This window comes from Calonectris borealis, chromosome 14 (assembly GCF_964195595.1).
Source record: "Calonectris borealis chromosome 14, bCalBor7.hap1.2, whole genome shotgun sequence".
In the NCBI taxonomy this organism is placed as follows: domain Eukaryota; kingdom Metazoa; phylum Chordata; class Aves; order Procellariiformes; family Procellariidae; genus Calonectris; species Calonectris borealis.
The window spans coordinates 2,393,224-2,409,645 of NC_134325.1; the positions used below are offsets into that span (position 1 = coordinate 2,393,224).

Consider the following 16,422-nt stretch of genomic DNA (forward strand, 5'->3'; position numbering starts at 1 on the left):
TCTTAAGTATTTTCTGGAAAATTGAGGTCCAGAGGGCAAAATGTGAAAGTTCTTTTCCTATTAGTCAGATTGTCCTGTATCTATAGCCATTTCCTGTAATAATAAATGAAGCTATAAATAAATAAAACTAACCACATTAAAGCTGATTCCTACATTCCAGAGTTTGATCCTGAAGCCACCTGTCTTTTCCTACAGAAATTTAGGGCAAGTAATGGCAGTAGTTCCACCCTATGCATTTTCACATTCATGCATGCCTGGTTTTGTCAGACAAAACAATACAAATAGTGCGTTAAACCTGTAACATTAAACCAGTAAGTACATATTTTTCTTATTTACTGAGCTGGACAAGAGACTGTTCCTATTGTCATTGTATAGCATAGCGCAGAAAGTTCAAAGAGCAAGTGTCCGTCGTACCTCGGTTGAGCTCTACTGGGGCAGCCCCTCATGCAGATCAGAACACCAAAACACTTTCAGGAGGACCCACATTTTGAAAAGTACTCACATTTCACATTTACAATGAACATAACTTTTCATGTCACTAACTAAAATCAGTCAGGGTCATCCAATTTCTGTATTATAGTATTCCCTACCCTAATTCTTCTTTTAATTAGTTCTTTTCATTCCTTTATTTACCAACTGAAGTTTTACATACTAGCAGTTATTTTGAAGGAAAGTTATGTTTGGATGAACACTCATTATTAATTGAGAGGTACTAGGAAAAATACCTTCTTTGAGAATATACAAATGTTTTAGTATTGTTTTCCAGTTATTGTAGAGAAAGAGAATGAGTAAATAGGTCGCTGCTTACCACATCGCATGCATCTTTTCTTCTCGTAGTCAAAGTATTCATCATGAGAGCAGTTGTAACAGCCTGAAGAAAGGGGAAGAGAAGTTTGTTTTACATTTCTCAGAGAACAGCATTTAATTTATACTATTTATAATCTAATATCTTACATTTCTGTTATTAAAAAAACATATCAATTGCAACATCATCTATTCAGGTAAGCATTTCCAATGTCATCCTCAGAAGAAGGGTCTGTCTATGTAGTAATTTTTTTTGGTTTCTCCAACTATATCCATTTGTCTAATAAAAATATTAACTGCTCTCTCCACATGTTTTCTTACCTAAGTACAGTGTATTCTTTTGATTTGGTGCAAGTCAGAGAATTTCTCCGCAAGATAGGCTGAGCTCAATATAAAGCTAATGTAGTACAGGTACTGAACTGATTATGTGTTTAAAGTAGCAGTAGTAAGGTAAAGATCAGCAAAACCCCTTCAAAGATAGCATCAATGAGAATACCATTATTTAACTGCGGTATGACTGATTTAAAAAACAGCATTGAAAATAATTACTATGTTACTGTTTCCTGGTTTACAGTAGTATAGCTTATTACCTTCAATGTTGACATATTTGTAGTTTTGATTTGGACAATTACAAGGCCTGTAATGCCAGGTGCAGTTGTCATTGTTGTAGCCATAGGAATAAGCACCACCACTTCCTGTTTTTTGATGAGAATTGTAATACTCACAATAGACAGCTAAAAAGGATAAAAGCAAGAGAGAAATCAGAATCTTTCAAATTAGTGGCATGTTATTTTCAAAGGACTAAAGGGAGGACAAAATTAATAAACAGTTTGAAGCAAAAATTTTGTCACTAAAGTTACTAGCTTCTGATGTAAATTGAAATTTACGCTCCAGTGAAGTCAGTTTCTTTTTTGCAAATGCACTATGCAGGCATTTCCACAATTTTTAATGCATGATACAGTGAAATGTTGAAAAGAAACCATTAAAGATGACAACTCTAGCATTGATTTATAACACAGTCATCCTCTTTTTTTCCTCCATGTGTTCTGGAACACCTTGATATCTTTTTCCTGTTTTACAGTGTTTAAGCCAACACAGCTGTCTCTATTTCCTTGACATCCACACAGAAGGTGATTTCATCATAGCTAAAATGAAACATACTTTTTTACAATTTCATACTCCCTCTGCTGACAAAATGATAGTTCACTATACAGTGGCAGCAGAAAAAACAGTCTGCCTTCTGTGACTACATTATTTTCTCCCTCATTACTCTGTGGTAAAAAGAGATATAATATTTTCTTTAATTTAGCACAAATGAAAACTACAGATTTCAAAACCCAGGTGACTGAAGTCAACTATTTGCCCATAGAGAAAATGCAGCTTAGGAGGTGGTATTAAGCAATTACCTATGTTGCCATATTAATGTACTCACAGTACCAATAATACTCTCTTAAACCTGTTTAAAGAGAGCTTAAAGAAACTTACGGCAGAACTCAGGGGTCCTCCAGTCAATGCAGATACCTTTATCTAAGCATGCCATGGCATATACTGCGATGGCATCGCACATGCATTCACAGTCCCCTCCAATGTCACAACCACAAGAGTCTCGAACACAGGCCTCATAATAGGGCATACGATTCACCTGCATTGGAAAACGAAGTAATGAATTTTCTAGGATTCTTTTGTGCCTATTTGTTAAGAAGGTGTTTTTCCCTGGGCTAAACAATACGTGTTCCATTAAGTGAGACTAACTAGTATCTGCTCTGAACACTTGTCAAAGCAATTACGATCCCACTTCATACAAATCTTTTTGGCAAGAACATAGGTGTCTCCACATCAACAACAGAAACTGGTGACATTTTGCCAGATATGTATTTCTAAATTCTAGTCCTGAATATATTATGTACAGACAGGTAAAAAAGCCCCCAAACACCCATTCAGGCACAAGTGTCTAAGTTCATCAGCTGTACCCCCTCCATGGATATGCATGAGCACTGCAGCATTATCCACATTTCTCACTTGTCTTCACCTCCTGAAAATGGGGATCTTGCTTCAGAAGGCCTGGTTCTGATGAACCTTGCGATATTTTCATTTCCACAAAGTGGGCAACTTAAAACAAATAGGGGGGTTGATGATATCTTGCTCTTGAGCTGATCTGCATCTTCTAAGTAATGCTGTTGATTTACTGATGAGCACAAGTGTTTTCAGGCTTTTTCTTAAGTTTGGTTTTCTAACAAAGGCTAAATGGTTTCAAGAGTAAACAGTGCATTGACCAGTATCAGGCATCATCAACAGACTGACTGGTTTCTGATACTTACATTCTTTTTTCAGTGTGATATTTTTAACTAATCAGTTAATGCCATACTTAGCTTCTGTGCTTACAAAAGGGCTGGTGAAGTGCAAATAAGAAAGGATGAAGATTAACATAAATGAGAATCATAAAACATTTTATATATATATTTTATTAAAACATTTTGGGGAAGAGAAAAATCAAGTGTTGGAGTGTGAGCATTTTGGAAGAATACAGATTATGCCTATAAATAAAAAGAAGGCCAAATCAATTCTTACCTTATTGTGACAGGCAGAAAAGACTTGGCTGTTGATGATGGAACATGTCTTTTCTGCCCACGCTTTACGATAAGGGTTCTTGCTACAGGGGTCCACTACAAAGTATACATCCCCACAGAGAGGATTCTCTTTCCAAGAATTGACAAATTCCAATTCATTTGATGCCACATACTTGCTTCGAGTTTCAAAATCATCCTTCATATTGCCATTATAGTTCCCACACAAACCACATATAGTTTCCTATATTAAATGAAAGAAGCTATGTCAGTTGAGCAAGTTACTCACCCTCCCTTTCGATTACTGACAGTTTCTTGTGCTTTAGTAGTGAATGTGATCTACAAATAATCTCTCATACATTCTTAGCATCTTGTGCATGAGGTTCTGTTCATCAGTGGATGAACGTGTTTACCCTCTAAACTGTAAACTGTTGTCATTTAGAGATCAAATTCAACCATGCAGTTGTATAAAATACAAGTACTTAGCTCAAAAATTTCCTGAATGCAGTAGGGTAATCACTTAAAAATCAGCCTCTAGTGAAAATCTCTGCTGTTTTGGAGATAATGATGAAAATGAATTGCTAGTAGCATCTCTGAAAAACCTTTGCCATCATAGAGAGTCAAGGCAACCATCATCAAATGTGCAGTTCAATCTGAATTGAAGGACAGTTTACTGAGGAATTTGTCTGCAATACCTGTGTTTCTCTGGAGATCTTGATGAAGAAGTTCATGTGCTTATTCCAGATAAGGGTCATGTTATATTTTCCTGGGATAATGATATCAAACATCAGGTGAAGGGCGTTCTTTTTCACATTATATCGTACTCCAGGATTTTCCCCAGAAGTAGTGAAGGTTTCATCTCGCAGTATGAATGTCAAATTCTGGAAGAAAATTTATCTGGATGTTATAACTTATCAACTTTCAGTATTTTCCTTACTCTGTGTCACTTTGCTGAAGATCAGATGCTGTGCTACTGCAGACTGCCTTGACAGTCCCACTTATTTTTGAAAAGTCATGGCAGTCAGATGAAGTCCCTGAGACTGGTTAAAGGGAAACATTGCACCCATTTTTAAAAAGGGTAGAAAAGAGGCCCCTGGGAAGCATCGACCTGTCAGCCTCACCTCTGTGCCTGGGAAGATCATGGAACAGATCCTCCTGGAAGCTGTGCTAAGGCACATGGAGGACAGGGAGGTGATTCGAGACAGCCAGCATGGCTTCACCAAGGGCAAGTCTTGCCTGACCAACCTAGTGGCCTTCTGTGATGGAGTGACTACATCAGTGGACATGGGAAAAACTACGCATGTCGTCTATCTGGACCTCTGTAAGGCCTTTCACATGGTCCCCCACAACATCCTTTTCTCTAAATCAGAGAGATATGGATTTGATGGATGGACTATTCGGTGGGTAAGGAACTGGCTGGATGATCACATCCAGAGGGTAGTGGTCAACGGCTCAATGTCCAGATGGAGATCCCTGACGAGTGGTGTCCCACGGGGGTCTGTATTAGGACCAGTACTGTTTAATATCTTCATCAATGACATGGATAATGGGATCGAGTGCACCCTCAGCAAGTTTGCAGATGACACCAAGCCGAGTGGTGCGGTTGACACGCCTGAGGGATGGGATGCCATCCAGAGGGACCTGGACAAGCTGGAGAAGTGGGCCCATGTGAACCTCATGAGGTTCAACAAGGCCAAGGACAGGTCCTGCACCTGGCTCAGAGTGACCCCCAGATATCAATACAGGCTGGGAGATGAAGGGATGGAGAGCAGCCCTGCCGAGAAGGACTTGGGGGTACTGGTGGATGAAAAGCTGGACATGACCCAGCAATGTGCGCTTGCCGCCCAGAAGGCCAACTGTATCCTGGGCTGCGTCAAAAGCAGCGTGGCCAGCAGGTCGAGGGAGGTGATTCTGCCCCTCTGCTCTGCTCTGGTGAGATCCCCCCTGCAGTACTGCGTCCAGCTCTGGAATCCTCAGCTCAAGAAAGACATGGACCTGTTGGAGCGGGTCCAGAGGAAGGCCACAAAAATGATCAGGCGAATGGAACACCTCTCCTATGAGGACAAGCTGAGAGTTGGAGTTGTTTAGCCCGGAGAAGAGAAGGCTCCAGGGAGACCTTATTGCGGCCTTTCAATACTTGAAGGGGGCTTATAAGAAAGATGGGGACAGACTTTTTAATAGGGCCTGTTGTGACAGGACAAGGGGGAATGGTTTTAAACTAAAAGAGGGTAGATTCAGACTAGGTGTAAGGAAGAAATTTTTTACAATGAAACACTGGTGGTGAAACACTGGCACAGGCTGCCCAGAGAGGTGGTAGGTGCCCCATTCCTAGCAACATTCAAGGTCAGGTTGGACAGGGCAACCTGATCGAGTTGAAGATGTCCCTGCTCGCTGCAGGGGGTTGGACTGGATGACCTTTAAAGGTCCCTTCCAACCCAAACCATTCTATGATTCTATGAAATGCCCTAAAAGAAATATGTTTAAAAGTCAGTAGGGGCTGATAGGATTTTGCTGGACCAAGGTATTAACGTGCATGTGGCATTCAGTAGTACACACATGGCTTAGTCTATGCAAACTCAGTTGTTTTGTGAAACATACTATTGTGCATAACCCATATAGATCATTAAATGAAAATTTAATTTCCATAGCCAGCTCAGGAATTCAGGACCTAAATGTGGCTGGTGAAACACTGGAACAAGTTGCCCAGAGAGGTGGTAGATGCCCCATCCCTGGAGACATTCAAGGTCAGGTTGGACGGGGCTTTGAGCAACCTGATCTAGTTGAAGATGACCCTGCTCATTGCAGGGGGGTTGGACTGGATGGTCCCTTCCAACCCAAACCGTTTTATGATTCTGTTCTATTCTATGATTCTATTTTACTGGCTTTTTTACCCTCTTGGAATTATTTTGTATGGATATGCAAATCTTCATGGGAAACAAAAATATTTGTCATTGTTCCACCGTCATTGTTCCACCCTCATTGTTAGGTGTGCTAGCACTCTGACTGCATTTGGTGGAAATAATATGATCATCTACACGCAGCCAGCAGAGTAGAGGAATTATGTTTTGATGTGTTCCTAAGAATAATCTAAAAGCTACAGAGAAAATAGTTCTCTGTCTTGACCTCTTTTACTATCTCCCAGTCTCATGCGTACTTTTACAACTTTACACCTGCCATACTACAGTGTTTCAATGTCTAGATAATCAACAGAAAGATTTGGCTGGAGCATGCATTTATGAAACTGGATCCTAAGCAAACAAATTTTTTCACCACAGTAGTAACCAGCTGAAACTGCCAGTATTTAGTCAGGAATATGGCAAATGTGTACTGCTTGTAGTGACTCTTCCTTTGGATAAAATTTCATCTGTCCATATTCTTCTCTCTGTCAGATAATGAAGGACTCAAAGATGATCTGATACCACTGGGCATTACTGTCCCATAGAACTGAGAACAGTAAAACTTAGTCAATTCTGGAAGCTGTCACACAGCAGTGGAAATGAGGATAACTGCACATTGCAGTAGATTCACAGCTATATCTCAGGTAAGATCTGGATATATTTTGAATTGCAGATATTACCTAGACTTACAGAAATTTGGAGAGATTTTGCTCATCATCCATGATGAGAATTCCTCAATTTTATACTATTGTTTTCCTGAGTTTGGCGGGGGCGGGGGGATGGGAAATCAGTATCTTTTGACTGAGCAATTCCCTGCTGAGTCAGTAAAGTTCAAAATTTTACAGCTTCTAGGTAGGCAAGAAGTTTGGGGACCAAAACATTGACATGAAAATTGAAAAAACCTGGTGGGAATTCCTACTAAAACTGAAGCTCTAGGTTTAGCACGTAATTTCACTTACAAGACATCACTTCAAAGACACAGATAAAGCTTCCAAAAGGGAAGCAAATATGAGCTTAAAATAGCTGTTCAACTGGATAACAGCAGAATGAAGATCTTACCCCAAGGTAAATGCTGATGGATCTGGAGCATGTAACCCCTGATTTCCCACAGATGACATTCTCAGTAACAATTTTGAAAGAGGAAACAGGTCTATTAACACTGCAGCCATCCTAAAAAACCCAAAACAAACCACAAAAAGCACAAAACCACAATAGACTCTGTGTATGGAGTCTTCCAACTTAAAACATAAAAGCATAAAGAAGCAAAGAAAGCTTAAACATGTCATGACTCTGATTCTGCCTGTTTTGGGAGGTAATCACCTCTGATTTGGTAGTCAAACTGACATCACTTCCCTAAAAGAACTTGGCTGGTACAGAATACATACGTATCAATGACTATTTAAACATGTAATTAAATCTAAAATTGGCTGTAATTGCATGAAAAAACTGTGTTTTGAGAAGTAAAGTCTTTTCATCTTAAGTATTGAAATAAGCAGAAAATATAAAAATACATTAAGTATTTATAAAGATTCAAAGTGCTCTATTGGTTATAGATGCATCCTAGGATACTTTCATTAGCCATTTAAATCAAGCTGTTTCTTGATGCTAAGATACTGCCAAAATAAGCAGTAAGAGGCAGATTACCATAGCTAATATGTATTCACAGTTGCCATCAAACACAAAACGCTGTCCATCAAAAGTGGTGATGTGGCCTTCTCCATACAGATTACATGTTGAGGAACACTTTGATTTCTGAACACATTTCCATTTGCCTTTTGTGCAAGTGCTGGGAGTGAGAAGAGAAACCATACTCAGATTTCAAAGAAATGCCACCTTAACCTGCTTCTTTTCATATACATGCACTTTTATAGATAAGATGTTCATTTAATTGACTTGTGTACACTGTGACCATCTACAATTAATATAAGAACTACAACTAAAAGTTATAGACTGCCTAGAAAATTAATTCATGATAAAGAAGTCATTTTTGCTTTTTTTTTTTTTCCATGAAAGAAAGAATATAAAACTCATTTATTTTTGCTCTTAACGAGAACAGATGTCACTGTTCTGTGTAGTTTGGGTGGTGGTGGTGGTTTTTTAATAACAGATTAGTAACTGGAAAGGGAATAAAGTACTTTGAGAATGCTGCTAAAGAGATGGAAACAATCTTTTGGGGGGGTTGCTTTTATCTACAGAAAAGAAGGAAGATTGTGCCCTCACCTTTATTTAGGTGGAGCTGTTAATCCTTGACCTTATGTAGTCTACAGGCCCTACTGGATGCCCTTATTCTTGGATATGTATATGGCAGAAATTATGCCTGAAGCCAGTACCATGACTGTTTTATCTATACATATATAGTCAAATGTTAAGCTTTGCTTTATCACCTCTGTGCTTTCTCACTTCCATTCAGCTGTTGCCGTCTCCTACTCTCCTGTCAACTAAACGCTTTTGTTATGTAGTTGTACAGTTTAGTGAAACAGAGGTTCTACAATGGAAAACTGTGTGATTCTTACCAGATCTCGCATTCAGTTTGGATCTGTTCACCTTTTCCATAAGCAAGACCACCATATTCACATGGACACTCATCAGCTGGAACACACCCGCCATCGAGATTTTCATATAGCCCATCAGCACAGACACAGCCTGATTCACATTTAGTGGGTATCTGGTAAAGAACAACAGATTGCAAAATGAAAAGAAACATGAGATGCATTTTATCTTGTATGTGAATGGTGTCAAGAGTCAACCTGTGCTAACTTCTAGTTTTGACTTGATTTCAGTTTTGTGATCTTCCTCGTACTAATATACTAGTCAATTGAACTAGGTTCACTGAAGTTGTAAGATATACCTGTTGTGTGAGATATCAAACATACCTGAAGACTCTGAAAAATTTATCTTTCATTGCTATCAATCTTTCAGGCAGAGTACAACAGAAGTTCCTTTATATCAAGGAAACTTACTAAAATTCTTCCAATTCGTCTGTTTCCTTAATATAAAGGGATAAGAAAAACCTATCAGGACAGACCAGAAGTCCACCTAGCCTAGGTCTCCTGCATCCTGTGACCATCAGCAGCAGATAGGTGGGAAAGAATAGAACAGGAAGCATAAACCACATGTTCTATCAGTTTCCAGTGACATGCAGCTTATGGAGTACCTGAGCCATAGGTGATAACCGCGTAGTTAAGAATTCTTAATGGATTTTTATTCTATTAATTTAATAGAATTTAATTCATTAATTCATGCAATTTAATTCCCTTAATCACTTCTTGAATATATGTAAATTTTTAGTGTCCACAGTCTGTGGAAAGAAGTCTGATGTTTAACTGCATCACATTAGAAGAAATATCTCCTTTCATTTCACTAAAAGGAATGTAGTCAAGTTCTAAGCAACAACTAGAACATTCTTCCTCTCTCAAGAGGATAAATATCGCAGAGCTGTGAAACTCACACATTCAATTCCAGTAGCCAGCATCTGACAAGTAGGGGCACATGCAGCTCCGTACTTGTTTTCTAAACTGTCAGAACATGATACATATTTCTTAGGAGCTTTGCAGCTTTCTAGGAAAAAGGAAGAAAAACAAACATTGGAGAGATTGTGAAGTAGCAATTTTACAACATAGGGGAAAAGAATATGTTTCTAAGTAAACCATATCAGACCCATACCTGCAGGATTTTGAGGTTTGCCTGTGCAACTTAGCCTCCCATTAATGCAGTAGCTAGGGGGGAAAAAAAAAGGAATGTCAATGAAATTCTCTCCTAAGAAAGAAATTTTAATTTTTTGCAAAATGGCTTCATGTTTCTCACTTTAGAAATGTTTTGTTTATGTTACTAGCTCCTCCCCCTCCTTCAAAATGGAACGTGAGTCAACTTGCCTCTATTTAGTTTTTGTATTATACAGTAACATCAGTTTTGAAAGTGAATAGTAGGCCATCCAGTATGATGATGGCCTATCAAGTCATTCTTGAGGTTTGTATATAGCTGTCCAGATGCTGTTGACAAAATCTCCTACTAGAAATAATCAGATCTTACCTATTATTTTCTGATTTTTTCCCTAATATTTCTAAGCTTAAGGTAAGTCAAATGCTTTTTCGTTTAAGAATCTTTGTATTTTAGGAAAGGGCAATTAAAAAATAAACCTTTGCTATTAAAAGTAAAGGAGACTGTACTGGTTTTGGCTGGAATGGCGTTAATTTTCTTCGTAGCAGCTTGATGGTGCTAAGTTTGGGATTTGTGAACCAAAACAGTGTTGATAAAACGATGTTGTTTTAGCTACTGCTGAACAGTATCAAGGCCGTCTCTGCTTCTCACGCTGCCCCGCCAGCAAGTCAGCTGGGGCTGCACAAGAAACTGGAAGGGGACGCAGCCAGGACAGCTGACCTGAACTGACCAGAGAGATATTCCATGCTATACAACATCATGCTTAGCAATAAAAGCTCAGGTAAAGAAGGAGGAAGGAGGGATGTTTGGAGTTATGGTGCTTGTCTTCCCAAGTAACCATTATGCATGACAAAGTCACGCTTTCCTGGAAATGTCTAAACATCTGCCTGCTGATGGGAAGTAGTGAATTAATTCCTTACTTAGCTTTGATTGCGCATGCCGCTTTGCTTATTAAATAAGCTTATTTTTGCTTATTAATAATAAAGGAAGTTATTAAACTGTCTTTATCTCAACGCACAAATTTTCTTGCTTTTGCCCTTCTGATTCTCTTCCGCATCCAGCTGAAGTGGAGGGAGCAAGCGGCTGCGTGGTGCTTAGCTGCTTACTGCCATTAACCCTCAACAAAGACACATGAAGACACCTTCTCTCCATTTTCAGTTTGTTAATCTTTACACTTGACACACTTACCAGGTAATCCCACCAGTTATTGTTGATTGGTCAGGCAAGATGTACTTTCTATCTTCTAAATAGCAGGGACAATGAGATTTATGAACACACTCATTCTTGTGGTTCAAGTACATTCCTTTAGGACAATGGCAGCCTTCAATAGGGATGTCAGTTGGATGACATTCCAGGGCTCGGTTGGAGAGTGACAAGCATGTCCTGTCACATGCCTGAGTGTTGTAGCTGAATGTTTGATTGCCAGTACAAGTAATGGCTGTAAAACAAAACAAGAGTATATATTAAACTTCATTTACTTATCCTCTTCCTTGTGAAAGATAACTCTGCTCATAATGTGCTGCATATATTGTGCCAACAGCTCCAATGCTTAATGATTCCTATTGCTTCTCTTCCTGTGGATGTGGAGCTCTAGCAAAAAATATTGCAGACCAGGGCTTACCACCAACCATGTAGCCGTTTGGAAGTTTTATGAAGGTTAAATATCATATTGCTTCCTTGTGTATCTTGGAATAAAATAATGCAAAGAGAAGCTTTGCAGAAATACCAATGTATTTTTGAGTAACTGTGAAACCTGTGCCTATGTCTAAGTTGCATAATAGCAAAATCACTTCTGCAACTAGAGTTTTTCTTAGTTCTTTCTCATCTTACAGTATAGTATAGCTTTATTTATCTGTCTATTACATCACTTAATTATCAAGTCCTGGAAGCATCCACATGCTCACCTTAAAGCATATGAGTAATCTTTTTCATGTAGTCTTAAAATAACAATCCTTTTCTGAAACAGACTAGGAGGGTATTCTGCTTTCCTCTTCTTTCTGTTCACTACTTTCCTCATTACTCTTAAGATGATTTGGACACTGTTTAGAATACTGCTTTACCATTTATGGTTTTTGTTGTGTTATGACACAACCCAGCTCGTGGGAATATGGCTTTTATACCTGCTGGTTGGCCTACTTGAGCAATAAGAAGTTATTTTCTAACAACTGACAAGTAGTTTTAAAATATGTTCTTGCTCTTACTCAGTTTTGTCATAGGTGAATCAAACATGGGAATATTCTAAATGGAGACAGATAGAGCTGTATGGATGCATTCACCTGATGGCAGACCATTAAGAGTTGGTTCAGTTACTTACTACAATTGTCCATGCTGTTTCTCCAGTTCTCAAGGATTAAACCCATTGAGCTGCATGTTCGTGCATACGATCCCAGTGCAGAACAAATATAAGGAAAGGTCTCTTCATAATTACAGGCTTGGTAGACACATCTCTGAAACGCAATACATAGAGAGTACTCTGTTACTGGGGAGCAGACATTTGGAAGTGCTAAACCCTGGAGTATTTAAAAGGCATGTAGACGTGGTGCTTGGGGACATGGTTTAGTGGTGGACTTGGCAGCGTTAGGTTTACTGTTGGACTCGATGCTCTTAAAGGTCTTTTCCGACCTAAATGATTCTACGATTCTATGCTGAATTGCAGAGGTAAGTCATGCAAAATACATATTATTGCATAATTAAAACTGATGAAAAAGATCAGATTAATTGCCTGATTGACATGAATAAAATATACTTAGCACCTAAAAAATGCCTTTGTTTATTCTCTGCTTTTCATTTTTAATTTTCAAAATGTTTTGTGGAGATTTCCTGATGCAAATGAGTGAGATACTGTATATGAGTATATGGTCCATATATACTGTATATGGTCCATATTTGGACTCCCTCTGTACACCGTCTATCATAATTTCCTACCTTGTAGAAAGGAATAGGGTTCACCACAGCATGGCATTTCTCGAACACTGTACCCTTCTTGGTAAGAATGGAGCAATGAGTCTCAGCAGATATTTCTAATGAAAGTGAATCATGGACATTAAACAGAGAAAGTTAGGAAAACAAAATGAAAAAAATGAAAAAGAAATGGAAACATGAAAAAGAAATGAAAAAAACGAAAAAGGAATAAAAAAAACCTGGACACACTACTTTAGCTGAGCTTTTAGCAATGATAGATTGAACAAAAGGACAACTTCTTAGCTTGTTAGCTTGCAGACTGTTCTTTTGTTCAAACAGCTCAGTAGGGCTTTTTTTTTTTCCTTTTTTTTTTTTTTTTTTTTTGTAAGACCAACAGCAGTAGAGACTTGAGAAGGCAAAGCCTGGATTTCAGTCACAGCACTGCTGAGCAAGTCTAAGACATCCATGGACATTGCAATTTCACTGGAAATATCACCCAAACCCTCTCATTCATCATCTCAATCCCAGATCTCTAGAATGGGATCTGATAAGCTTTCACCAGATACACATTCTAGAAATCAGAAACGTCTTGTTGAAGACAGAATTTGTGATGTTCAACCATCTCAATCTCTGGTTCTTTCAAACTCTCTCATTCCCCTGATAGTGGAAGTGTCAGACAAAGCCAGCTGGAGAGATCAGTTACAACAGGATCATCTACTTACTGTTCAGTTGACTCAAAGCGCAAGGGTCAGTATCTCTCTCTAAAGCAGGATGGCAATTTCCTGCCCTCCAGGAATCTACAAACAGGGAAGCTGTCCCTTCAGTGATATCCATGCTAGTCATGAAGTCATCTGTAGTGTCTCCATTGTAATTGCCACACAAACCTAATAACATAAGAAATGCAAGGAATGTCTGAAAATTAAAGAATGTGTACACGGTGGTCTATGTTTCATTCTATAATAGTGAGAAATTCAATGGAGTGACAAATACTATAGGTCAAGTAGCCAGAGAATCTTGATTATATACACATTCAGCCTCTGAGCCTCTGCCTTTTCAAGTTAATAGAATCACAGAATCATTAAGGGTGGAAAAGACCTCTAAGATCATCAAGTTCAACCATCAACCCAACACCACCATGCCCACTACACCATGTCCCTAAGGGCCTCATCTACACATCTTTTAAATACTTCCAGGGATGGGGACTCACCACTTCCCTGGGCAGCCTGGTCCAAGGCCTGACCACTCTTTCAGTAAAGAAATTTCTCCTCATGTCCAATCTAAACCTCCCCTGGCACAACTTGAGGCCATTTCCTCTCGTCCTGTTGCTTGTTACTTGGGAGAAGAGACCAACACCCACCTCGCTACAACCTCCTTTCAGGTGGTTGTAGAGCGCGATGAGGTCTCCCCTCAGCCTCCTCTTCTCCAGGCTAAACAACCCCAGTTCCCTCAGCCGCTCCTCATCAGACTTGTGCTCCAGGCCCTTCACCAGCTTCGTTGCCCTTCTCTGGACATGCTCCAGCACCTCCATGTCTTTCTTGTAGTGAGGGGCCCAAAACTGAACACAGGATTCGAGGTGCGGCCTCACCAGGGCCGAGTACAGGGTCATGATCACCTCCCTGCTCCTGCTGGCCACACTAGTTCTGATACAGGCCAGGATGCCGTTGGCCTTCTTGGCCACCTGGGCACACTGCCGGCTCATGTTCAGCCGCTGTCGACCAGCACCCCCAGGTCCTTTTCCTCTGGGCAGCTTTCCAGCCACTCTTCCCCAAGCCTGTAGCATTGCCTGGGGTTGTTGTGACCCAAGTGCAGGACCCGGCACTTGGCCTTGTTGAACCTCATACATTGGCCTCGGCTCATCGATCCAGCCTGTCCAGGTCCCTCTGCAGAGCTTTCCCACCCTCCAGCAGATCAACACTCCCGCCCAGCTTGGTGTCCTCTGCAGACTGACTGAGGGAGCACTCGATCCCCTCGTCCAGATCATTGATAAAGATATTGAACAGGACCGCCCCAAAACTGAGCCCTGGGGAACACCGCTCGTGACCGGCCGCCAACTGGATTTAACTCCCTTCACCACAACTCTCTGGGCTCGGCCGTCCAGCCAGTTTTTTACCCAGCGAAGAGTGCACCTGTCTAGGCCGTGAGCCGCCAGCTTCTCTAGGAGAATGCTGTGGGAGACAGTGTCAAAGGCTTTACTGAAGTCCAGGTAGACCACATCCACAGCCTTTCCCTCATCCACTAGTGGGTCACCTGGTCATAGAAGGAGATCAGGTTGGTCAAGCAGGACCTGCCTTCCATGAACCCGTGCTGGCTGAGTCTGATCCCCTGGTTGTCTCGCACATGGCTTGTGAGCGCCCTCAAGACGAACCGCTCCATGATCTTCCCCGGCACCGAGGTCAGGCTGACCGGCCTGTAGTTCCCCGGATCCTCCTTCCGGCCCTTCTTGTAGATGGGCGTCACATTGGCAAGTCTCCAGTCGTCCGGGACCTTCCCAGTTAACCAGGACTGCTGGTAAATGATGGGGAGTGGCTTGGCAAGCTCCTCCGCCAGCTCCCTCAGTACTCTCGGGTGGATCCCATCCGGCTCCATAGACTTGTGAGCGTCCAGGTGGCGTAGCAGGTCATTAACTGCTTCCTCTTGGATTATAGGGCGTTTATCCTGCTCGCTGTCCCTGTCTTCCAGCTCAGGGGGCTGAGTACCCTGAGGATACCTGCTCTGACTATTGAAGACTGAGGCAAAGAAGGCGTTGAGTACCTCAGCCTTATCCTCGTCCTTGGTGGCAGCGTTCCCCCCCACATCCAATAAAGGATGGAGATTCTGCTTGGCTCTCCTTTTGTCATTAATATACTTGTAAAAGCATTTTTTGTTGTCTCTCACAACAGTGGCCAGGTTGAGTTCTAGCTGAGCTTTTGCCTTTCTAATTTCCACTCTGCACAACCTAACAAGATCGCTGTACTCTTCTTGAGTTGCCTGCCCCTTCTTCCAAAGGTGCTAAACTCTCCTTTTTTCCCTGAGTCCCAGCCAGAGCTCCCTGTTCAGCCCGGTCGGTCGTCTTCCCCGCCCGTTCTTCTTGCGGCACATGGGGACAGCCTGCTCCTGCGCCTTTAAGACTTCCTTCTTGAAGAACGTCCAGCCTTCCTGGACCCCTTTGCCCTTCAGGACTGTCTCCCAAGGGACCCTCTCAACCAGTGTCCTGAGCAGGCCAAAGTCCGCCCTCCGGAAGTCCATGGTAGCGGTTTTGCTGGCCCCCCTCCTTACTTCACCAAGAATCGAGAACTCTATCATTTCATGGTCGCTAAGCCCAAGACAGCCTCCGACCACCACATCTCCCACCAGTCCTTCTCTGTTTGTGAACAGCGGGTCAAGCGAGGCACCTCCCCTAGTGGGCTCACTTACCAGCTGTGCCAGGAAGTTATCCTCCACACACTCCAGGAACCTCCTCGACTGTTTCCTCTCTGCCGTGTGGTATTTCCAGCAGACGTCCGGAAAGTTGAAGTCCCCCACGAGAACAAGGGCTAGCGACTGGGAGACTTCTGCCAGCCTCTGGCAGAATATTTCGTCTGCCTCTTCATCCTGGCTAGGTGGTCTATAACATACTCCCA

The 16,422-nt window shown here is 41.2% G+C and overlaps 1 protein-coding gene across 1 annotated transcript in view; it reads right to left on the reverse strand.

Annotated features, from left to right (window-relative positions):
- Positions 1-228: 228 nt before the first annotated feature.
- Positions 229-16,422, reverse strand: part of MUC6 (mucin 6, oligomeric mucus/gel-forming) — a 30,890-nt gene continuing 14,696 nt past the window's right edge. The window contains exons 12-26 of the mRNA XM_075163823.1: positions 13,546-13,707; positions 12,848-12,942; positions 12,237-12,369; positions 11,111-11,360; positions 9,929-9,981; positions 9,714-9,823; positions 8,779-8,930; positions 7,910-8,051; positions 7,325-7,435; positions 4,064-4,249; positions 3,373-3,612; positions 2,290-2,446; positions 1,395-1,538; positions 809-871; positions 229-254 (exon numbers count right to left, since the gene is read on the reverse strand). Of these exons, the coding sequence (XP_075019924.1) occupies positions 229-254; positions 809-871; positions 1,395-1,538; positions 2,290-2,446; positions 3,373-3,612; positions 4,064-4,249; positions 7,325-7,435; positions 7,910-8,051; positions 8,779-8,930; positions 9,714-9,823; positions 9,929-9,981; positions 11,111-11,360; positions 12,237-12,369; positions 12,848-12,942; positions 13,546-13,707 (2,024 nt within the window). The remainder of the gene's footprint in view (positions 255-808; positions 872-1,394; positions 1,539-2,289; positions 2,447-3,372; positions 3,613-4,063; positions 4,250-7,324; positions 7,436-7,909; positions 8,052-8,778; positions 8,931-9,713; positions 9,824-9,928; positions 9,982-11,110; positions 11,361-12,236; positions 12,370-12,847; positions 12,943-13,545; positions 13,708-16,422) is intronic.